This window comes from Lepisma saccharinum, chromosome 9, assembly GCF_977018435.1.
Source record: "Lepisma saccharinum chromosome 9, izLepSacc3.1, whole genome shotgun sequence".
Lineage (NCBI taxonomy): Eukaryota > Metazoa > Arthropoda > Insecta > Zygentoma > Lepismatidae > Lepisma > Lepisma saccharinum.
Genome location: NC_139237.1, coordinates 85,661,600 through 85,687,316, shown reverse-complemented (window position 1 = coordinate 85,687,316; position 25,717 = coordinate 85,661,600). Strand labels below are relative to the sequence as shown.

The window sequence follows — 25,717 nt, the reverse complement described above, 5'->3', positions numbered from 1 at the left end:
AACAGTAATTGTGTCATCCATGTTTTGACAGCGACGAGTAATTAAAATACCGGAACCAATTCAACAAACTAATATACATCTTCCAATTCCCACGAGTCTGATGATGCAAACATTACCTCTCATGAAATAATCAGTGTGCTGATTATCAATATATAGCAAATAATATGAATTATCTGGCCATTCCAAACAATCTTACTCATATTTTGATGTCAAATTAATGTAGCTGTTCACTTGCCAACAGGGTTGTTGACCTGTACCTGTCGGGACTGCAGATTCTGGAGCATGCCAACAAACAGGCCCACCAGTGCTCGGGAGGCACTCAGAGGAAGTTGAGCTTTGCCATGGCGATGGTTGGGGGCCCGAAGGTGGTCCTGATGGACGAACCAAGTACTGGGATGGACCCCAGGTCAAAAAGGTTCTTGTGGGACACAATACTAGCTAGTTTTCAGGTGAGTTGAAAACTTAAATAAGTTATACTTAATAAATAATGTATACAATAAATTTAAGTAGTAAAATTTCACTGAATTAATGTGCATATTATACAGAGATATGGTCCAGGTGAACAAAAAAACATAATGGCTGAACCATTATGAGTAAAAATGGACCGGTATGAAATATTTTGAGGCACAGATATAAAATGTGCTAATATTGTACTAATATAAAATACATAATTAATAAAAGTGATTTTATGGATATACCTACACGGTGTTATGACTATATCAGATAATGTTGATAGAGTAGCGATAATCAGTTCCATTCCTATTTTCTACTATTCTATTCAGTGTATGATTACAAAGTTACGTGAGGGAATTATAAGTTTTCTTCTAGGACTGAACTGATATCACTTTGAACCAATACTCTTTATCAATTTCCACCCCCTACTGATGCTAGAAACTTGTAACAATTAAAAATGTTGAGAATATTTATTAATATTCCATTGCAAGTACATGCATAATTTTACCAGAGATTTGCTTTAAAATATTCAAGAATACGTCAGAATATTAAATTAGCTGCTATTTAATCGCATAATCCATTTTTACTCAATACTTCATCATCATCATCCTTTGCAGTTTCCTGCCTCTGACTGGATCGGCATAGAAGTCAAGCCTCTCCATTTTTTTCTCGTCTTCCACAATTTCTCTCTTTCCACGGTGTTACAATCTTGTCCTCTTCTCCTAACACTGTCCGCTATCTGCTCTTTCCACAGACATCTTGGTCTTCCCCTTGGCCTTATTCGCACTCCTTGTGCATGGTAAGCTCTTTCTGCATCCATCCTCTTCATGTGTCTGAACCATCTCATCTGTACCTGATATATCCTGTCCTGAAGCTTCACCACACCCACTGTCTGTCTGATCTCCTCATTCCTTATTCTTTCCCTTCTAGTCTTCCTTAATATACTCCTTAAACATTTCATCTCCTCTGCCTGCATCTTTCTTTTGTCTCTCTCTCTGTCATTGTCCAAGTCTCTGCTCCATATGTAATTATTGGCACATAGTATGTGTTATATAGGGTGTTTTTTTTTAGAGTGATAGAACTTTGAATTGAAATAAAACACATAAAAAATTAAGTTTGAAGCCAATTGTGTTTTTATTTCAAAGATAACTTTCTGACATTTACTTTTTGAAAATAATTTCTGGCATATGTCCACCATGACTAGCTGTGATGAACCAGATTCGATGAGTCCAATTTTGAACCACTTTTTCAAGTAATTGGGGACGTGTGTTGTTAATAACACGAGTTATGTTGGCTTCCAAAGCGTCAATTGTTGCTGGTTTGACTTTACATATCCCCGAAAGAAAATAATCCAGTGGCGTTAGGTCACATGATCCTGCTGGCCAATTCACTGACAGCACCGATATTTTCGAAGTGCTCTATACGTTTGGCGAACAGAACATTGATTTTGGAAATATATTTCCACAATTTGTAAACGTTGTTGCGGCGTCAGTCTTTCCATGGTCATTTGCCAATGCTCACTGATCAGAAATGACAAAACAACATGTCAACAAAACAAAACAAATGACAGCTATCCCTATCGAAAGTTCTATCACTCTTAAAAAAACACCCTTTATTACCTTCTTGCATTTCTGTTCCATCCAAGCTTTGAAAGCATTGATATAGTCCACCACACATTTGTCCTCTTCTGTTTACCTCCTCATCTAGTCTTCCACTTCTTTCAATAATGCTTCCTAGATATTTGAAACTCTCCACTACCCTCAACTCTTCCGTGTACATCTTTATTTTTGGTTCATTTCTGGCTCTGTTTCTTGTTATTAGCACTTCGCTCTTTTCTGCACTGAATTTCATTCCTGCTCCTCTGATTTCCTCATTCCAACTATCAAGCTGTCTCTGCACTATTACTTTCCTGTTTCTCCATATTACTAAGTCATCAGCGAACAAGAGGACCTTCATCTCTTCCTCTCTTCCCCACACAGTACTTTGACAATATAAATACAAACTTTGAATTTTTCATAATTTTCAGGATAAGTGTCACATCGCATTTTGTGGACTCTGCAAAATATACAGCACCGGAAAAGTTATCAGCCAATATCAGTATTTTCCAACGAATACTTTTGGATACTGATATGCTGGTATCAGCATTGACTCGTATTGAATACAAAACGGTGTATACTGTATTGGCCTCTGTTTATATTGTACGTGTAGTAATATTTTTACTCCTTCCAGGGCTCTCGAGGTGCGATTCTAACAACGCATTCAATGGAAGAGGCTGATGCATTGTGTTCACGAGTCGGTATAATGGTTAAAGGTGAACTAAGGTAAGAGCATCACCTTCCCCTGTATTATTTTTATAGTTTATTTTGTTGTCAGTCATGTTGAACATGTGGGGTATTATATGTTTACTATCGCCTGTCAGTTTTCATTCCTTCTTTGGAAATTTAACCACACATAAATGTAAATACTACGGATGGGCCGATAAGAAATTTACCAATACTGATAACCAAAATTCTATCAAACAGATATATAAAGTTCAAATGGTTCGTTGACCTCTTTAAACACTGTAACCAGAGCAACCAAGCTTTTACAATGCAAAAAGAAGCTGCATATATAGACATTTATTTTAAAAAAAAGTACAGAATGGAGTTTGTTTGTTTATTTCATAAAAATTAATAACAAAATAGCACAAGATTGCACTAAATTGTAAGATATGTATAAATATATCGGATCAGAAAAATACACCGATACACAAAACCGGTATTCCCATATTGGGCAGTACCAATAGAATACAGATTAATTTGTCCCATCCTTAATAAATACCAAGATAAAGGATTTTCTTTTCTTACATTTGTAGGTTTTCTAGGAAAATAATAATGTATGGGTAAACATAAAAATATGTTAATCAATGTAGTGCTTTGAATGAAACAATTGTCATTATATTCTTTTAAAGTTAGAAATGAGGTTCATTAATTACAATTAATAAAGTGCGACATTCTGGAACTATGAGATTTCAAAACTCCTGTTAACCAAATTTGAGTTTTTATTAATTGGCATATGAGGAAATTTAATGCAGTATATTTTACACTAGTGATGGATCAATATGGAATTTTGTCCATGTTGATGAAGTGTCTGTTAAACAATTTGACAACACTGTTAACAATTATTGTACTGATCCAGTATAAATTTAGAAATGTTAACAGGTGACTGAAATCAGTCTAACCTTAGAAAAAGAGCTGTGTGTTTTGACATAATCTTCATAAAAATGACCATAAATTGGACTTTTGTAAAAGTTTTGAGCAGGCATTTTTGGAAGTGATGGGGTGTGAGTTGCTATTTTTTGATTGCAAAACAGGGCCATTATTTAAATTTACATATAACACAAGCCATTGAGTTTTAGCATGATCACATGGCACCGTCTACTGCCTTCTGCACCTAGAAGTATAAACTCAAGCTCACAAAAATTAAATGAAGATTTGATGTCTTCCAGATGCGTAGGTTCCACACAGCATTTGAAGAATCTGTACGGTGCTGGTTACACGTTGGAAGTGAAGCTTAAGGGAGGAGATGCCACACCAACCACCCCGTCATCTGACCGTCAGACGGAACTGAAGGAGTTCGTAGGTGGAGTGTTCCCAGATGCCATGATGGACGAATGCTTCGCGGACAGGATGGTTTTCAGCGTTCCACAGCATGCCGTTACCTCACTTGCAGAATGCTTCAGCCAACTTGAAACAGGTATTTATGCATGTTTCTTACCCCTTCTCCCTTTCTATAGAGATTTTGATCTGAACAAGGTTAGAATTTTGAATTTGTATTGTATTTTTCTCATTTTATGTTGCATGTCTGCCTCTTTCGACTAATTACAATGATGAGTGATGATTAGATAAAACTCATGAAGGGACGATGACAAAGTACACGCGTCCCCAGATCAGGACTTGAATCCGAGAACTTTGCTGACTAGATCAAAAGTCAAACATCACCAACCAGGCGGGGTTGGGGTGTTGATATTACGTATTTTGAATGCAGCGAAAGTGTGGTGTTGAGCACATCACCTCCACAAATGGAGAGAGATTATGAATGTGTGGGGCTCTATTTCCAGCAGTAGTTTCCCCCCTTTTTTTTAATAATAATAATAACCAAGTCACTACAATGGATTTTGAAAAAATGAATATTTGCACACTCACTTTACAAAACCAATATGTATTAATTACTTTAAAAATAATAACAAAATAGCAAAATTTTACTAAGATGTTTACCAGTATTTGATAATTCATGATGGTTGTGATAAACGCGATTTAAAATTACTTACGTGAAATTTAGAAAATTTCGCACTTCCGCATTGCACAATTTAATGGTAAAATCCTATTAATTTCGAAGATCCACTGTCTTCATTCACAAAAGAGTACGGCGCGTTTGAAGCAGAGATCTCAAACGCCATACCCTTTTGTGAATGAAGACAATGGATCTTCGAAATTAATAGGATTTTACCATTAAATTGTTCAATGCAGAAGTGTATTTGATAAGTTTGTAGGTTGATATAACAGTTAATGATTCACACATTTAACATGATAAGTGTTAAAATATTGCCAATAAAGGATGCAGAGTCTACATGTTATTTATGCAAACTTTTATAAGTGCATTCACCTTGCAAGATTAATTTATTAAATGTAATGTTCCCTTTCAGCGAAAAACGAGCTTGACATAGAAGAATACAGCTTCAGCCAGACTACGCTTGAACAAGTGTTCCTGAAATTTGCCCACTATGACGAGGTAAATGACGACTGAAATAACGAAACAGGGAAGCATTTGTAAGATATTGTTGTTGTCACTTAAAAAATAGCTATATAAATATATACACTTTGTATTCACTTTGAGTGAAAACTATAGTAGCTGATTACAGCATTCGATGTGTGAGAAGATAAAAGTGAGTGAAGACTTTTGTGGCTGACTAAAAACTTTGGATGAAAAAATACTGAATGTCCTGCAAAAAAAAAAAAAAAAGAAAGAAAGTAAAAGAAATGTAGGATAGGGCTCAAGTATTTTTATATAAGCAGCGTGTTTTTCCTCAAACCTAGAGTGCATGTGTGTGTAAGTGTATGTGTGTTTAACCCACTGCCTATTTTTGAGGACAGTAGAATTATTATTTGTAAACACTTTTTGGCTTGCAATATGACTGTGCGAACAGAGCGAAGGATGGGCCGTGGAGTGTATTTTTACAAAGGATTTCATGCAAGATCAGTAACAATGGGATATATTTATCCAGCTGGACTGGAATGTGTAGTTTGTTGTGCATTGTGACATGTTGTGATTTTTTTTTTTGGAAGAATTTACGTCGTGCTAATGCACAAAAATGTTATCGAGTATTGTTGACATTGTAAAAATTGAAAATGTATGAGTGCAGTCTCATCGATAAAGAATCTTTATTTAATGTATGTAAACTCTTATCAGCATCTCGTATATATATATAAATATTCCACGAATAAGAGGATCATCCATGCATGTGTGAGATTGCGTGAATTTTGAATGTGTATATGTGTTTGTAAATATATAAATAAGTACATACACACCATTCTGTTCTCTGAATTGTACATATTGTAACGTTTGCAGATGCACCGTGCTTAGTGCCGAAGTAGACATGTTTCTAATTTGTTGTGATATATTTATGTTGCAAAATATTATGGACCATTGTGATATTTATTGAAGAATGTGATATGCTGGAAATAAATGCCAAGGAACACATTCATGGCATATTTAAGAGCCCTATTTATTTCAATGATTTTTTTTAAAACAAAATATCAATGCAATGAACTTTTATTTGTTTTTCTGTTAAGAGTTTTTTCCGCACTGTTTTATATATGTAAATTTAAATTATGTTGTTGAAGAGATGCCGATCTGTGCAAATTGAAAGTTTTAAGAAATGTTTTGTATTATTGTTTTTAGATGATGTAGTAAGCACCATTCTGCATGAGGATCTTTCCTCAGATGGGACAGAAGTGTGGTGGATCATAGAATTTGCATGAAAATTAATGTAATGGCAAAGGGGTATGTGAAATAGTAGAAAAATTTGAAAAAAAACAACAACACATATACAGCCTTCTATAAGTCATAGACTATGAAAAAACAACATATATGAAGAGTATTTTTATCATTTTGTATCACTTTTCTGCAATTTGTGGTCAATTGCAATGATGAGGATGAAGAGTGCTAAGGGACACTCGGAAACGTCCGTGCCAAGGATAAAACCCAAAGCTGGTGACTTCAGTGCTGAAGATGAAAGTCTGCCGCTCAACATAATCTGCCACCAAGGCAGCAGGTGGAGATTTTTTGTTTGTTGTTCTCACAAAACATAACAGCTGTGGACGTTAATTTCATGTATGTTCTTATGATAGTTACCCAGAAAGAAATATATGAAATTCAAAACAGATATGACACCAGCTTTTAAATTTGGAAACCATATCTGCATGGGAATCAGGAGGGAGGTTCCTCGAACTAGTTGGTATCGTAGAAATTGGTATCCTTCATTTCAAGTTAGAAAACCAAGAGGTATTGTTAATAGCAGAAATTTAGCAAGCATTAACAAATTTGATGTAAAGAATTGTGTAAAACACAGGACCAGAATATGTTTACGTTTTCTACCATTTATTCCAAAGAATATATGGTTCCACATTTTTAAAAATTCCAAAAAACTAAAAGTTTCATGCGAGAGGTCCAAAAGAAACTTTATGACAAGAATTTCTCCTTAATATTGAAAGCCTTTTTCTCAAATGATACGTGTAAATATTGGTAACAAAATAGAATAACTACGGATTTAGTGCACTAACTACAAAATTTTTAAAAAATAGTGATAAACAATTGTGCTAAATTTACTCATCTGGTTGGTCAAGTACAAGAGTCTCTATCAGAATATAATATTAATAAATTTAGAATAAAATTTGTTTATTTTATTAATTTATAATAATAATCACACATGATAATTATTGTTGATATTATTTCTATTTTTCAAGTTTTATCAATAGCCTTCCCTCCCTACAAGAATTTCTGGTGACACCCATGCTAATAAAGATGCATTTTCACTAACATTCAGAGAATTATATCATACTTCAAAGTGCCATTGCATTAATGTTATAGAAATTGTACAGTTTTAAAAGAACCCAACATGTTGTACTAGGCAAGGTTGGTATCTCTGTGTTTGTAATGTGGCCAGTGTAATATTATTTAAGATTAATTTTTATGTTCAGTTGTAGCATTTAGTAGTACATACCTTAGCATTGTGTCCATATTGTATTTGTCAATCAGGCATTATTCTAATGTAAGAGATCTTTTTTCTTTTTGTATAAGCAGATAGAGAAAATGAGGCTAGGTGAAAATAACAACACTATCCAAATAGAATGTTTTGTGAAAATGGAAAGCTGAAGGGTTAATGGACTGACTGTCACAGTAGCGTCCTATATTCGTCCACTTAGTGTATATGTATTAACTAGAACCAGATTCCTGACAGTTCTTCTTGTGCAGTGTATAGGTGTGATGCGCGATTAAAGAGTTTGGGACCATCCAGAGAATGTTGTGATGCTGCATGGAAGATGGTGAATGATTAAATATGGAGCGAGGTTGTTGACCTGTATATTTTCATCTACAAATCGAACTGTCTTGCAGCAGAGCAATGAATGAGTCCAAACTTTCATTACATTATGTCACACAGTTTCTAGCACACCACGTGCTTTAACATGTCCTGAGAAGGTGAGATTGCACAATTGTTAAACGTTTATCCTGGAATTATAGTGTATGAAAATATATAAATGTGCATCTCCCTATTGTTGTGACACGTCTTGTAGATGTGGGGGGGGGGAGCTTGTTACAACAATGCTAAGACAGGGTAAGGCAGTTGCCATGGAAACAGTTGTTATGGAAGCGAAGACAGTTGCTAAAGAAATTAATCCCATGGCAATGTTGCTAAAACAGGGAAGCGAATTGTTAATTGTTGTTGAAAGAATTTCCTTGGTGCTAACTTCCAAGTTACCGTGATGGCAGTAATAAGAACAGAATTGTTACCAGAACAGAGATAGTTAAGAGGTTTTTAAGTTCCTGAGGAACAGATAAGTTTACCGTGGAAACAGTAGATAGAAAATGGGTATGATAGGTAAATTCTTTGAAACGCAAGCTCCAAAATGATCATGACTCGACAACCTGTGATGCAAAAAGCCACCAAACACATTGAAAAAAATGCTTAATCAGATTAGGATACGTTAGGATAAGCATACAACTAAAAATTGTCCATGTCATAAATTTCCTACTACCTAATAAGTTCTACATAAAGAAGAATCTACATAGAAGTAATAAATGTTACATAATAAATGATGGAATGCATCTGTTCTAGGCAATTAAAAAGGGTTTCAAACCTTTTATTAAAACCCGGTTAAAAGAGAAGATGTATCGTACAGAAGATTGAGTACTTCAAAGAGCTACTATAGTAATGGTTTAATATCATTTGCTTTCTTTCTCGAAACAAGTAGTTGCCTGAGGGAACCAGATCAGGCAGATATGAGTGTGAATGTGTTCAACTGGTGCACTATCCTGGTGAAAAAGAGTGCAGAGAGTACTTAAACTGATGATTACTTAATTTCACTCTTGTTCGCAGGTGTAAATGCTATTTATCTCCCATACCACATACGTTTGAAACTACCCTTGCATAGTAAATATAAATGCCCCCTCTGAAAATCTTGGTACCTATCATAAATGGAAGTAAGTTATGTGTCGTAGTGACAACAGATCTGGGCTTGATTAAGAACCTTGAAACAAACTTCAAGATATGTCAATTAGAACCTAAAATAATTCAACAATTTTAACTCACTTCAGTACATCATATACCAAATAAAGCTGATGTAATTATTTTTATAAAATTGTATACACGATGAAAAAGTGGAGTACTAACATGCATTTATTCAAATTCACTTTTTATTATTATTATTATTATTATTTAGTGTCGATTACGTACTGATCACTTGGGCAGCATTGAGATATTAGTTTACAATCTTAAGGTTCATGAATAGATTAAATACATATATATATCTCTTTGTACATGGAAATTTTTGTTTTGTAATGCAGCAGATATGTCAAAAATGGTTAATATTTTATGAATGCTTGTATTGGGGTGAGTGAATTTCATTTCACAACTTGAAATAATATATATTTTTGAGCAAATGCTGTACAAATTTGGTGATAACCTTTCATATTCATCAAATAAAAATATGTATTGAATATTTGCAGATATGTAATTTGAAAATTATGAATTTTGTGGTGATATTTATTGTAGGAATTAGTGGCTTATTGAGTTTCATTATTGTATGCATACACATGGCTTTCTCAAGATTTAATAGTCAATTTTATCAACTTTCTTTCTGTGTATGTTTTTATTGTATGATCAAATTAGCAAAGATATCAAATCCACACTTTGATTTTGAGTAACAGCTGAAATGAATGTGTTATTTACTTCTCACTGTATAAAAAATATATATCTCCAGGTTTATTAACAATAAGAGCGGATATGTACATCTCCACTTTATATTCTATTTTTGTTCCTTGAATATATTTTTCTCATTTTCTACATACAAATTCAATATTATTCCACTTTTGTGATACTGTAGCAATATTTAAATAGTAACTTGTTCAATATATGTTGATTGTGACATAGAAACTGCATATACACATAGGGAAATAGGCTTTCGTAAATTAAGAAAAGTTTCATCTTATGAAGGGTAATCTGTGTGAGGTGTTCATTCTTTATCACATTTGTATGTATGTATGCTAAATGAAGTTGTTGCAGCTAAGGAATTATGTTGCATGTTTATGTTCTTGCAAGCTCCTGAGGAATTTTAAGGATATGAACCTAGAAAAAATATCGCTGCAGCTCAGTACGTTATAATTTTTTAAAATTTTAAATAAAGACAGTCTCAGCAGTTAGGATCCCACTTGAAACTGTATATCCAGTCCCTATTGACCTGTATGAGCAAAAGGTTGCTAAATGTGTTAATTTTCAATCATCCCTATTTAACGGTAAACGTAAATTGGTACCCATCAAAATCGTATTTCTATCCTACTTCACTTTCTGGTAAAGCCAAATCCCACAACTCTTGGTAGACCCTCGTACATGTATTTTTCAATTGTGTTTGTAAATTTTCACTAGATCTGAGTGAGTACCTTCAAGAATCACATCGTAATGACTACAATTCAAAGTTTGATGTGTTCATTTCTTTATTGAACAGTTTGAGTGATCAACTCATCAAGTCTCTCCAACTTACAGTACATGTAGGTACAGCAAAAAAATCTGCATCATTGTGTAATGATGGTTGTTTTTTCATGTTACAAAGAAATATCTCGAGAGTTTGTATATTTATATTTTTCTTAATTAGTGTTTTCTGTTAGTTTTTGCTAATGAAGACAATGATGAGTAGTGACTGGATGAAATTGTAATGGCCATGCTAGGGCTTGAACCTGAGATGTCGGAGACACGGTAACAAGTCCAGTACTCAATGCATTAAACCCCGAGGTGACTTGAGTTTTTAAAACACATTAGTTAATTAATAAAAAGTATAAAAAATACTTATGGATATATATACAGAAGAAACTTCAAATAAATCGAAGAAAAAGTGATAATTACAGAAAGAAAATCCATTGTTTGTCAGTAACCAAATTTAAGTAAGGGAGCCTTCAGACAGAAGTGACAAGCGACACAGGCCCCATTCAATCTGTAGAAAATATGGTTGTTAAGGGTCCAGGAACCCATATATTCTAATGGGTTCTGTAACAGGTTCAAGTTGCATGTTGTTTCATTTCAATACTGAACTTGTACCATGTTTAAATTTGATGTGGAAGAAAGGTTCCGGGACAAAATTGGAATACTTTAAACATAAAAAGGTTCTTTATGGTTCAGAACTCATTTACGCTTTCTGATTTTCTCTCCCGGACTGGAATTGAATTTACTTACAATTCTTGGACCTTTAACAATCCTAGTAGAAAAGCATTCAAGGTGCAGTGCTACCAACAAACAGAGATGACATGTGCGGCTTGTCATGCCACTTCGGTTCGGAAGTGTTGCATTTATATATTAGTTTGTTCTTAGAGTGATACACGTTGCTTGTCACTTCGGTCTGAAAGCTCCCTAACTAAACAATACCAGCCCATGCCAGTCACCATAATGATATTCAAACATTAACCACCTTTCCACTATCTCTCCATGTAAAAAACATTTTACAAAACCCAGTTCTTTACATGTGAAGTCATCAGGTCATTTAGCAAGCCCGCTCCATTCGTTTGTATGTGATTGTTTTGTCGTCATGGTTGCAATGAATCGTGCCTGAACATTTACCGTCATGTATATGATAGAGGTAAGCAAAGGATTTTTGATACATCAAAATGCTATTATTGTTTTGAAGCCAATTATTTCACATTTGCTAGTTTACGTTGCTTGGAATTTTATAATGTGAGAATATATATTGTGGCTTCATATAATTCCTTTTTATATCTAGTCATACATTAATTCTTGTTATTGTTCATGTAGAACCACAAGCTGTTTTTTGGTATTACAGTATTTTTGTAGAAGTGTTGTTCCTGGTGTATTAGCAACAGTGAGAATAAAACTTAGTGAGAGAATCCTCGACAGCAAAATGTGCAAGAGTTAACCAAAAAATGAGGAAATTGTAAGGAATAGGAAACAGACAAAATATGTTGTAAACTGAATGTAGAAAGAAGTAAATAATTTCATAAGTAATGTACAAATCATTGTTATCAACAGGAGTAATAAGTTGTTGCTAAGGTTCAATGTTAGTAAACAAAGTACAGTTTGCTGGAGTTTTTTGTGATAGATTATTCTGAATATCGTCATTAGTTCTGCTGAATAGTTGCACAAAGGTTTTTGACAGCCAGTTACTACCAAATGCATGAGCATAGTTATGCATTATAGTTGAAAAATAATATGATCTAGTTGAATTCACTTTCATAACATCAGGTATTGTGAAACTTTGTCCCATAGATCAAGAGAAAAAAAATTAATGTGAAGTATAATATTTTGGGAAAAATATTTAATGGTACTGTACCTTAAAAAAAAAAAAAGTTTAAAAAAATTAATGGTTGTAAATAAAAGCCTCTAAGTTCTGATTTTTTCATTTTGAAAGTACTACCGTTTGAAGCAGTTTCAATTCAATAAAAATTTGTGGAAATAATATTTGTTGTATTATTATTTTGTTTCTTTTCTCTGTGGTATGCACCTTCCCTTGTACTGGTCTGTGTTCTGTTATTAAAGAACAATAATAAGAAAATTAATAAACAACAATAATAAGATATAATTAATGAACAACAAGAATAAGAAAATTAATAAACAACAACAAGAAGAAAATTAGTAAACATCAAGAATAAGAAAATTAATAAAGAACAAGAAGAAAATTAAATGTGCTTTAGTCGAAATGAGCACAGACACAGTGGCCATAAATACACCACCTGTTTCTGTGAAAACATTGATTATGTGTGTGCGCAATGCTACTAATACGTAGCTACATAATAAGACTGCTCGTTTTAGTGTAGAATTGGATGAGAAATAGAAGTTTTCTATATTTTCATTTTCAAATTTTGGTCATGGGGATAGTTCACATAGGGCATTTATGAAAATATCATAGTATTCTAGCAAGAGAACAGCTTGCCTACAATCAAATAAGTTTCATTGTGAACTGACACATTAGAAATGGCTGACACAGAAAAAATCCTCTTCTGGAAGCTGACATTTCGTTGAATTACGAGGGTCACTATTTATATTTTGAGCCTAACAATGAAAAAACAGGAATTTGGCATTGAAAACTGCTTTATTGTTTTTCGAAGTATTCTCCTTTATGGTCAATACACTTTTGCATTCATTCGAACCATTTGTCAAGCAGTTTTTCCAATCTTCTTGAGACACCTCCATAATATGGTTTTTGAACGCATCAACGGCGTCTTCCGCCGACGAAAGTCGTTGTCAACGCAATTTATTCTTGACATTCGGGAACAAGAAGAAATCATTGGGTGCCAAATTAGGACTGTACGGCGGATGACCCATCAATTCGATTTTTTGACTGTTCATAAAATCTGTTATTAGACGAGATGTGTGACTGCTGGCATTGCCTTGATGAAGAATGATCCGACGGCGTTTGTTTGTTTTCCGTATTTGACCGAAGACCTCTGGCAAACAAATTGTTGTGTACCATTCAGAGTTGACCGTTCTACGTTCATCTAAAGGCACAGTTGCCACATGACCAGTTTTCCCGAAAAAACAGGCGACCATTTGTTTCGATGTGCTTCGAGCATGAACAACTTTTGTTGGATTGGGTTCATCTTGAAACACCCATACAGTCGACTGCTGTTTACGTTCCGGCTCATATGCATATATCCATGATTCGTCACCTGTTACAATCTTGTATACGTCTTTTGAAGCATCACGGTTGTATTTATTGAGCATTTGTTTGCACCAATTGACGCGAGCGTCTTTTTGAGTTTTTGTCAAATTGTGTGGGATCTAACGAGAACATACCTTTCTCACAGCTAAATGATCATGTAATATTTTATATATGCTGGTGGAACTAATGCCTATGGTTGGCTCAATCTCACAGTATGTCACATGACGATCTTGCAGTATTAGGTTTTGCACAGCATCAATGTTTTCTTGAACAACAACTGATTTTGGACGACCTTCGCGAATCTCATCGGTGAGCGAATGGCGGCCACGATTAAATTCGTTATACCAGCGTTTCACAGAGGCAAAGGATGGGGCTTCATCGCCAAATGTGGAAGTAAGTTGATCGATGCACTCTTGTCTTGATAATCCACGTCGAAAATCGTAAAAATCATCGCACGAAAATGTTCACGAGTTAATTCCATTTTATTGTTGTCGCGCAATCTCCAAGGCAACATAAACAACACAAATGAAGCTATTGACAAAACATTTGAAGTACGTTATGGTCAAAAATGCCAGACGATTCCGTGCAAACGTCAAATCGCGCCTAACTTCAATCAGTGTTGCCAAGGCTGAAAATATAAATAGTGACCCTCGTACATTCAATTGTGTTTGTTGATATCCACCGACTTGTAAGTCATAATAAATTCTGCCTACCCAATGTTCCGATTTATTGTCTGAATTGTACTTTATTTTCAATTCTACTTTAAGTCATTATAATAGCAATAATAATAATCAAAATAACAAGATTTCGTTACCAGTAACACTTCCATGAAATCCACGCCACTAATGCTGACAGTGTGTTCCCCATTGCAAAATTGTCTGTTCGGCCAAGCGGTTTAGATTTAGGAAATCATGCAATGGACTGAAGATATTTTCCCATTTATTTATGGAGAGTTGCACAATAAATTACATCATTTACTCAAGGGCATGTCCTGATGGGTCTGGATCCCCCTCCCAAATTCCTTCCTTTTTTGAAAATATTATGGTAGATTCAGCATACTTTCTGATGAGACACTTGATGTAGCATGTGTAGAAAATTCTCTCTGTGCACGGTTTGTGGGTTCTAAAAATAACATAACATCCACTAAAAAGTTGATTTCTTAGTGGAAAACTATTTTGGTACAATATGTGAAGTTTGTGTTTTTTTTAGAAATAATACATGCAGAGGTGAAATACTAAAAACAAATATATTGCAGACAGTAAAAACAAGCTATTGTCAGTGTGTGAAACTCTATTTCTAGTAGAGAAACATGATTCGCTTCATGTTTTTGTTAAATTTCTTCAATCTTGTCCAGAAACGTGTCAGGGTTTCCCCGATGGTGCAGTGGTAGCATTATCACTTTGTAATCAAGAGGTCCCAGGTTCGATACCTGGTGGAGTCACATAGTGGTTCGCATCCCACTTTAAACTGTAGGTCCAGTCCAGATTAGCCTTTCTGTGCACGAAGTGGACTTAAAACACCAAATGAATCAATCATTGTCAGTTAAGAGCTGTCCGAGTGAACCATCCCAAACAAGTGATCTAGTCCCAATTGAAATGGGACTTTCTTAATTGTACTCTTTATCTGTGAAAATGTTTTCAGTTTCACTGCACATCACAATTGAGCCTCTGCTCTTTCTTAGCCAAGAGAAGTCACAGAACTGCTTCAGAGACTACGGGAGATTTCAGACGAAGAGTTCAGCAAATTATTCCAAATTGCTTCTGAAAGGTGTCAGCACACATTCAATTCTGAAATGGAGAATCAAAGAATAACAAAACACCAAAAAAATAAAATAAAAAGACAAGATAACTATACTCGTACTATTGCAGAGGAGAGGGACGCGCCATTGGTCTTGGGGGATGGACACCCCAGGCTGGACCCCCCAATTTTTTTCTGGATACACCCCTACATTTACTATTATGGTTTTCCTTCATTGAGGTACACCCTGCATAGTATTGATAGGTATTAGTGTGCTGCAGGATTTCATTCTAGCACCAGACAGTTCACACGGACGACGCTAGATAGCATATGGAATTGCGAGCTTATTTGCTCGAGTGAATAATGCTTGAAGAAGCAAAACGAGTCGTGTACATTCGAAGCCTGGGGTGTAAGGGGAAATCTCCTGGTAAAGCAGCCAAAAGTCAACTGCACTTCCACACAGTATACATACCCTGACAACTACAATGTTGCAGTCCGACAAGACTCGGGCATCTCGACCCATGGCCAGTATAATCCTCCGTAAGGCTGTGTTTTTCCTGTGTTTGTCATTCTGTGTGCTGAGTGCCTCTTTACAGCCTCAGCTTTTAATAGGTAAGGATATTTTAGTTCCCACACACACAGTATAATGTTAGCTCGTGTTTAAGCAAATGAATAAATGAATTAGTTTTAAAAATTGAATAATGAAGCTTTTAATGGATATATTTTATTTCCTTGTTAGAGATCTGTCCTTATGCTAGCTATATTTATTCCTGTGAACAAATATTTCTATTGGGTTTTTAATTGCAAGTTCTTACATGATATAAGTATCATTTCTCACTTTCGGCATTCCACTTATCCTATGAGTTTTCAATTTTGAAAATATTAGCCTTTTACAAACTTAGACACAATCATTAAATAGTTTATGGGCGCCCATTCTGCCCCGATGATGGCACAAACTTTTTGTAAGTTTTAGCCACATCGCATTGTATTCATCGTCCACGTCATGTGAAATGGAATGATTCTGTTTGTCATTAATAATGAAATATTAAATAATAATATCTCAATTTCAACGAACTGAGAATGGGAAAAAAATGAGCACTTGTTATAAACATGGAAATTAATTCATGTTTTCAGTGGTGTAATCCCAGATAAAATCGAAAATCTCATGCGGAAGATCTTATCTTGCTATGAACTCAACCAAAAAGCATTTCGCCCTGAGAATAGATCGCCATTTAAAAATGTTTGTTTTTCGCTGCTAATTCGATCTATGGATCAATTCTTGACACAATCGGAACTACCTCCCCTCTCTTGTCTCCAACTCCTCTGTCTCCTTTTCTCCTCTTCTTGTCTCCACTCTGTTCTTCTGTCCTCCTTTCCTGCAGTTCTCCTCTTATTCTCTCGGACCTTTCCCTGTTATCTCCATCCTGCTATCCTCCACTTCTCTCCTCTCGCTCTTCTCCTTTCCTCGACTCTCTAATCCTCTTGTAAGGTGCCATCATCACTCTCCCTTCATTTCCTTTCCTCCAATTCCAGGAGAGTCCATTCAGGGCTGCCAATATTCCTATCAGCACATATCAACAGGTGAATGACTATGAAGAGCGACGCATAGCGTTACGTAAAATTGGGAAGGAAAACATAACAACTGATGAGAGAAAACGCTCAAAATCAAAATAAACAAATACCATCCTTTTAAAATCATCATAGCTTAGCTGCATGGCTGGGGAGAGACCTGCAAACTGAAAATATATTATGTATAAGTTTCGAAGAAATCAAACTGAATTATCACAATGGTTGAAAGCAATCGTAAATTAACTTATTCTCACGCATGGTGACATGTTATCATGTCCACAGGCCGAACCTACCCATGCGTCAGAATAACAGTAAGTTCCGAGTTGAAATGTAACATTAATTTGCGAAGATATAATTTAAAATTGCAGAAAGCTTCAGAATAAAGTTTAAATGAACTTATTCTTTCGTATCGTGACATGTTAGCATGTCCACAGGGCGAACCTACCCATACGACAGAATAAATATGTCTCTAAGCTAATTTGAGAACGAAGACTAAGTTCTTGAACCCTCCCATAAAGGGAGCTGTGTATTTAAGATTTTAATCCATCGGAGTCTGTGATGAAAATGCCCCCGAATTAGGTTCCGAGGCTGTATTTATGCCCTCCGCATTCCAAGCAGAGCGCCTCCCGTGACACAAAAGATAAAAATAGCTACAGCTGTGATATATATATAATTAATTTGTGTATAATGGCAATATCTTAAAGGTTAAACAGTATGTTCCATAATGTTCATTTTTCTATGTTAAAGAAGTTAAAGAAACTTCTTTCCAATGTCCATAAGGCTTATATTACTAATAACTCCAACTGAAATTTAGCTCTTGTGGCTTTCATAATAGTTTTATTCTAAACTGAGAACACATATTTTTGACTAATTGTCAACAATGAGAAATTTTGCTTTCAAGAAGCTTGCAAATAATAAACACGGAACTACTCGTATGACAAAATTATGTTATTAGGTCAACTATTAAATATCTTATCTTCCATAACGTTTTATAGTTAATATGAAAAACAAAATAATTAAGAATAATATTAAATATGACCGAATCTTTGATATGGCTCGGGAGGATTATATCACTCACTCTATTCTCGTCTCCTCCTCTCATCTGATCTCGTCTTTTTTCTTCTCCTCTCCCTCACGCACCTCTTTCCATTCCTCTCATTTCTTCCCTCCTCTCCCTTCGTCTCATCTTCCCTTCTCCCTTCTTTTATTTTGTGTGGCCTCATTTTGTCGTAATGGTAACGTCATCTCCTTGTAATCAAGGAGTCCCAGGTTCGATATCCGGTGGAGGCGCATAGTGGTTCGGATCCCACTTTAAACTGAAGGTCCAGTCCCGATTAGCATATCTGTGCATAAACTGGACTTAAATTTTTAAAAAGAAATGTGTGAAAAGAAAACGATATTTCGAGAGTAAAATTAATTAATTTTAGGGATGTTGATGTAGTAAATGAAAATATATATTTTTTTAAAAATTGTTCTCAAGAAACATCCTTTCTTAGTACTCGGGTAAAATGCGAAAATTTTCTGTCCACTAGTGACCAAAGTTACCCAATAAGCTTACACAGGCGTGATGACGTAAATCCTCAAATCTTCGCCGGATTAAGAGATCACCTTAAGTAGGGGAACTATTTTCGTAAAGTATTTTGTTATTTGTGATATAATAATAAATTATTTGTATTTTTAAACACGCAATACTTTTAAAAAAAAACTTTCATGTATTTCACGCACATCTATTGTGCATGTGGCAACACTGAAATTGATCCTAGCTCTATGCAACCCACCAGAGCCTTGGGTAAGTTGGGTTGCCTAGTGTATAATGTTGTACAAAAACTTTTGGGTGAATACTGTACAATAGAATACATCGTGAATAAATTGTACACGTCGCTTTATAAACTTATCAGAATACAGAGCTCTTTCTGTCATAAATTTCCGATACAGTGCCACTCTGCGACTTTCTCCTCACTTGTAAAGATAACAGCTTTGTTTTCTGAAGGAAGATAATGTGAGGAAGAAGCGATAAATATCCGGTCAAAGCAACTTTCTAGAAATTTCTCTTCGCACAAATATTTTCAATCTGTCCCTTCCAGCTGGTTTAAATTTTTTATCGACAACCCTGCAGGAGTTAAACAGGTTTACATTGGAATAGGAAGGGATTAGAGAAACACACTGAAATCCCACTGTGAAAAGCGAGTGGTAGGTGAATTGCCTTGTGGGCAATAATTATATCCGTTAGTTTCGGAAGCAGTGAAGAGTTTTCTTTCTCCACCACGAGAAAAACAGTAGGATTTTCAGGTATGAAAATAAAAGACAGTTTGGTTTTGTTAAAACGTAATTGTTTTGAAATGTGCTCGAAGTTTGTCTTCAGAAAATTATTTTGTTACAAGTCACGCTACTTTGGTTTGAAAGGTCAGGGAAAAAAACAGGTAAGTCAAATTTCTGTCCTGAGCGAGGTAGTGTGTTATTTCCTGCCATGTGTAGCTATGCTGTACTGGACTTTACAACATGCTTTCTTTCGTTTCATACATTTGACACTTCCATTGTTAGAAATCATGTGTTTTTGGTACCTATTTTAATGTTTAGTAACGTCTTGCAATTAAAATTTCATTTCATGGAGTTTGACTAACCCTTCATTTGATGTTGATTTATGTTATTTGGCGTCGCTTTTCTGCCACTTCTGGTTAAATCGCGACGCTGATGATGATATGATGACATTTCTGAAGCTGACACCCGCAAAGAACACGCGGGTTTCGTCCGTAGTGCGCTATGCTAACCACTCCGCCACAAGTCGTGCGACGTTCGCGACGATGAAGATGATTGATTAGATGAACCTGACGAAGGGACACTCACAAAGAACACCCACGTCAAGGACGAGACTCGAACCCGGAACATCGGTATCAAGATCAAAAGTTGTGCAAACTAAATGCTCTCGGCCACCGAACCAACATCTAGTCCTAGTCCTTGTCACTAATTACACTTTCGACTAAAACAAACATCTTCAATTGACTTGACATATTTGTTGTTCATGAATTCTAACAAGATTTTACTTATTGCCTGTGCAAATTATGTATGGAGCGAAAATATTTGCATTACATCACTACGACATGCCTGCTCTGGGCATTTCTTTGGCTTGCCCCTTCCATCAATTACAAACAATCATTCATATCGCCGTCGCGATTAGCCTAAAAGGTAGAAAAGTGAGGGAAAATAAGCGCAAATCCAAAGCAAAATCCTTGCGTGCATCATAATACAGTAAAACCTCGTTAATCCGGAGCCCGATAAGCCGGACTTCGCTTAATCCGGACAGGCAAAAGGCCAAAAGAAAAAAGAAAAAAAAGCATAACGCAAGGCTTTAAATCGCATTCGTCGTATGTACAGTATTGCTTTACATTTTACTGTACTGTATAGTGTATTTAGGCCTATGCCCTTTAAATACACCATAATAAACGTGTTTTGTTGCTATAAACTGAGTTTTAATGCACTTTCTACTGTTCTTTAGGTTATTTCAGTTAATCCGGACTTTCGTTTAACCGGTTAACCTATCCCCCCCATTAGTCCGGAATAACGAGGTGTTACTGTAATAGGAAAGTCATCAAGGGGTCGTTAATTCGACGCTGCTTAACACAATCACGCTTGACATTAAGGTACGAAAGATTTAAGTACAAAGTGCTTTTACAATAAATTTGACAGAAAAATATTAATCAAGTTTGCCACCAAGTGTGTGACTGTTTGAAAAATATTCAGCGGGCAACTTCTTTAAAAACATCGATATATTATGTATCAGTGTTCGCGAAGTTACTGTTTACAAGTAACTTAGTTACTCATTTTAAAAAGTAACTCAGTTAAAGTTACTTCCAAAGTATCTAAGTTAGGTTTAGAGTTACTTAATTTTCTTCCAAACTAATTACACATAATCTATGATCATTAATTGTAATAATATAAATATATGAAGAATTATATCTTGCATGTTTTGGTACATAATAAAATCTTCATGTTATATTATTGCAACAAATAAAGTTGGAACAAGAAGTCAACTTTTCTCGAATGGACATTCATTTATTTTCACCCCTCTCTATATATGCATAGGCTTTATCTTCTTAAACACTTTCTCTTATTACACCATGACTTCCTTCTAGCCCGACTATCACGTTTCAAATTAATGCCTCAATCCACCGAAAGCACTGAAGTATTCGCACTAAGTTAGAAATGACAAGTTGCATCCTTTTACCTTAACATCCAGAGAAGACATATAGTTTGAAATCTTAGTTACCAGATTTAGCTCTTCTCTCACGTTACTAATTTTCAAGTTAACAACTGAAGTGTTGTAACGGTAAAAAAAAAAACTGTTGATCACGTTACGTTTATTACAGATACTTAGCAAGTTAAGTAAGAAATGCTCCAAAGAAGTAGGCTAACCGTTATTTGTACCTGTGTTACAATTAACTAGTTACTTCCAAACAATAATTGCGTATATATCAGCCCCAATAAAAGCCATTAATTTAACGAGAAGCAAAATTTCCACCCTCATCCTCCTTTATATACCTCCCCCCGTATATCCTGTACATTATTTTGTATGTGCAGAAACACAGGAAAGAAAGAAGTTAAAACTGTGTATAATTTCAGGTAAACGACAGCAAAATGCTCCTGAAAGTCATCATCATACTGACCTGCGTAATTCACAATTGTGTGGTAAGTCCAATCCTTATTCTTATACCACTGATATTAGTAAATACTAAGACAGGTTTTTTGTCAGTTTTTTACAATTTGAGTGTAAAAAAGTGTGCGCGTTAATTTTCATGTAGGTTGTGTTACACCAATTGTAGCTACTACTGTCATTTTTGCAACTTTGTAGCATATTCGTTCTAGTTCTCTATGCTTGGTCCTGTTTGACAGCCAATGGTGTAACATTGCACTAAAGCTGACGTTGAACACATTTATATCAAAAGGAGTGTTCTGCTACACCAAGTCTGAGTATTTGCACCACACTTTTTACAGCCTCGACCGAAATGTCATCAAACCAAAAAATGAATTATATACATTCTTCTTAACAGTACTGGAATGTCAAATATTTCTAATGTACAACGTTCGTTGTTCGTGGATTGTTACTCAACCATTAACCTTGATAACACAGTCGAAAAATAAAGAAACAAAATCGAATATACGCAAGCAGTTATGCTTTGCATTATCTCTAGTGTTGCCCACGGGACGAGACGAGACAGGCTTTTAAAAATTCGAGACGAGACGAGATTGACCATGTGTCATAAGACAAACGAATATTTTCGAGACGAGACAGCATTTCCACGAGACGAGACAGGCCAAAGTCTCGTCTCGTGGGCAACACTAATTATCTCTTAGTTGAACCCAATCTACCTCAGAACTTTTACTGTGAAAATAGTTTTCCACTTCCACATGTGATTCGATATACTCTCATGCCTCCTCAATGGAAAACATTTTTAAACTTTGTTAGCAATGAGTTCAGTCTTTGAAATGAAGGAGGTCGTTTTTCGCCTGACCCTACATTTCTAAATTCGTACCCAACACAAGGAAGATATGAGAATATATATACTATTATAGATATGTTAATTATTCTCAATAATTTAAATTCTTAGTATTTAATTTTAAGGAGGAAAAGTGAGGACTGCAAATCTGTGAAAAAAATGGAAATACTGAAACTGAAATTATACAAAGTTTTTTTTTAAACTATGACAGTTTTACGAATCGTAACAAATACACTTTTATTATTTTTTTATTTACTTTTATTTGGGATTACCGCTTTAAGCAGCTTTCCCAATATCAATTAAATACACTTTTGCTATTGCAATAACGATTTGAATTATCTTCTAGTAGGAGAGGAAAAGAAATTTATTGAGGTCCCCTCCCATCCTTCTGTACTCTCTTCAATTCGATCACTGGCAATGTGAATTTTTCAATATTACCTCTCTCTTTTTTGGTACGTTTGGTCCTATAATAGCAAAACGCTTTATCTGTGTGCTTGTGCATTAATTTCTTATCCTCTGTGTTGTAGGTAACTGCTAAGACTAAAGAAGAAACAGAGGTGTACAAAGCTAATTCCAAAGGGCAGGATCTAACTTCTCAATTTTCCGATCAAGAAGAGGTAAACTCTGGCGGTGAATCGAGATCTGGTTCGAAAGGTGCCAGAGAATTGCAGGAAGTGGAATCGGTTTCAACAAATGCCAAACGGGAGGAACAGGGCGAGCTCTCGAACGGTTCAAATCAACAAGAGTATTCTGAAAACGATTCAGAACAGTCCGCGGACAGTTCGCAAAATGGTGAAAGCAGTGTCCCCGATGGAAACTCGCACAACGAGGTACAGGAAATAGGAATATATTCATTGGAAAAGACTGGGGTAGACTTTTCCTCACTTGGGGCTCAACAACTTCGTAGTGAATCGAACGATACCACGACTTCCGAGAAAATGACCGATGTCCTATCGCAGATGCTGACGGCTTATTACGGTAAGAAGACTGTTGTTGTTGCTTCCCACGAGTATCCCAATCAAGCAACAGACGACTCTAGAAGTGTACCTGGAACCTATATCATCAGAGTTTTTCCCGATGACGGTTCAGACTTGGAATACGGTACGGAGAGTAGTACAACGAATCTTTTCGAAACCGAAGATTATTCTGGTGTGTACTCCGATCATGAATATGCTCGCAACTCGGACATTAATGGCGACGAATCGATTCAAGTAGAACATCAAAACGAAGATCCAATAGTTGATACAGACAATAACCAGGGCCCTTATCAAAGTTCTAAAGTAGATTCCTTCGTGGTGTCCGACGACGAATTCATATCTACTGGTAGCGAGGATAGTTCGGTAGAATCCGACGAAACGGGACCAGCTAATACCAAGGAAGAAGTTGTTCCTTCATCTAGTCAGCAAGATTTTAATAATGAAAGAGAAAACCAATACGTAATAATAGAAAATTCACCTACTAGCGATAAAGAAAACGAGGAACCAAATCCAGTAGACACAGATACTATGAACAACAACCCAGGTTCTCTTAATACTGACTCAAGTCTGCCTGACAATGATTGGAAAGGTGTTGAACATCCAGAAAATGTGCCCTTGTACTCTAACGTTCCTGAGAGCAACACGAATAATCCGAACTTAGGTTCACAAGAGAATGAAAACGAACAAGACACAACAATAGGCAACTGGCAAGTATATACAGACAAAGATTTGGTACTTACCTCAAGCGAAGATGATGTAGCAAATAGCAAAGGCTCATCGGATGAAGACAACACGTCCAGCAACGACGAAGATAACAATCCTGGCTCCACCATATCTAAAATGCAAAAGGTAATGATAGAACATGAAAAAATGTATTCACAAATAAATTCATTTAATACTGACAACACAGGTGGTATGTACAGTGAAGGCGATGCAACCCAAATTAATCTTTACAGATCTGCAATGCAATCCTACCAGTACGAGAGTTCATCTACACATTGGTTTAGGGATGGAGCAAAATGTACATGTGTGTGCTCGCAACCACATTATATGAAACGTGCTACTAGTATGCCCACAAAAAGACAGTAACAGAAAATACATTATTGTGATACACATACTTTTGTGATGTGGTATAATGTAATAAAATAACAATGTTCAGCATAAGCAGCTCTTGGTTACAATAATAATTTAAAAATGTGAATATACTTGTATAGTTTTTTTATATCTAGATAAACGCAAATATATTATCAAACCAGTAGTGTTGAGTAAATTATTTCATTAACATATTCATAATATTTCAATAAAACATAAAAATGAATCAAACAAGAACATATAATAACGAATTATTATAAGGGTTGCATCCAGATGGCATAGAAATAAAAGAAAATAATAATATATTGCAGGATGAGACTGGTGAGTAGAGAAGAACCTGTCGTTACAAATTATCATGAATCACATTAGCTAGCTGCCTAACTGTAAAACTACAACCTTATTTAATGTTAAGTGACATATTTGTAGTTTTACCAGGCCGGGTTTAAATCCGGGAACACCTGGCGTCGTAACGTGCTATGCTAACCACTCCTCCACGGAGGTGGGCTACATGAATTTGTGTTTTGAGACACACTCTCACTCTCACTCTCTCTCTCTCTCTCTCTCTCTCTCTCTCTCTCTCTCCCTCTCTCTCTCTCTCTCTCTCTCTCTCTCTCTCTCTCTCACACACACACACACACACACACACACACACATTTCTGTACATGAAAATTTCTCTCGCAATATGAACTATGATCACATCTCTATACTGATATGTAGAACCTCTCTCCTAAACAAATCGGTATCATTAAATAATGACTAAATTATATGTACTGAGTATTAAGCCTAGTTGTAAAAAAACCTAATATCAACAAACTCCAGAAGTACGATTCAAAACTGGGCTTTGATATATTTTGTATCTACTGATTGATTGAGTTTTGATTTTAATTTTTTATGTACAGGAAGGCTAATCGAAAGTGGACCTAAAGTTTAAAGTGGGACCTGAACCACTTGTGCCTCTACCGGGTATCGAACCCGCGAC

At 35.5% G+C, this 25,717-nt stretch overlaps 2 protein-coding genes across 3 annotated transcripts in view; both read left to right on the top strand.

Annotated features, from left to right (window-relative positions):
- The window catches only part of LOC145992219 (cholesterol transporter ABCA5-like), a 100,841-nt gene extending 88,185 nt beyond the window's left edge, over positions 1-12,656 (top strand). For both annotated transcript variants that reach the window (XM_083128545.1, XM_083128544.1), the window contains exons 24-27: positions 242-449; positions 2,683-2,774; positions 3,941-4,188; positions 5,138-12,656. In XM_083128545.1, coding sequence (XP_082984671.1) covers positions 242-449; positions 2,683-2,774; positions 3,941-4,188; positions 5,138-5,238 — 649 coding nt within the window. In that variant the 3' untranslated portion in view covers positions 5,239-12,656. The remainder of the gene's footprint in view (positions 1-241; positions 450-2,682; positions 2,775-3,940; positions 4,189-5,137) is intronic.
- A 6,674-nt stretch (positions 12,657-19,330) lies between these two features.
- On the top strand, positions 19,331-24,735 carry LOC145992531 (uncharacterized). The gene is made up of 3 exons (XM_083128888.1): positions 19,331-19,466; positions 21,795-21,860; positions 23,197-24,735. Exons 2-3 carry the CDS (start codon positions 21,810-21,812, stop codon positions 24,733-24,735), a joined length of 1,590 nt encoding a protein of 529 aa, XP_082985014.1. The 5' UTR covers positions 19,331-19,466; positions 21,795-21,809.
- The last annotated feature ends 982 nt before the right edge of the window (positions 24,736-25,717 follow it).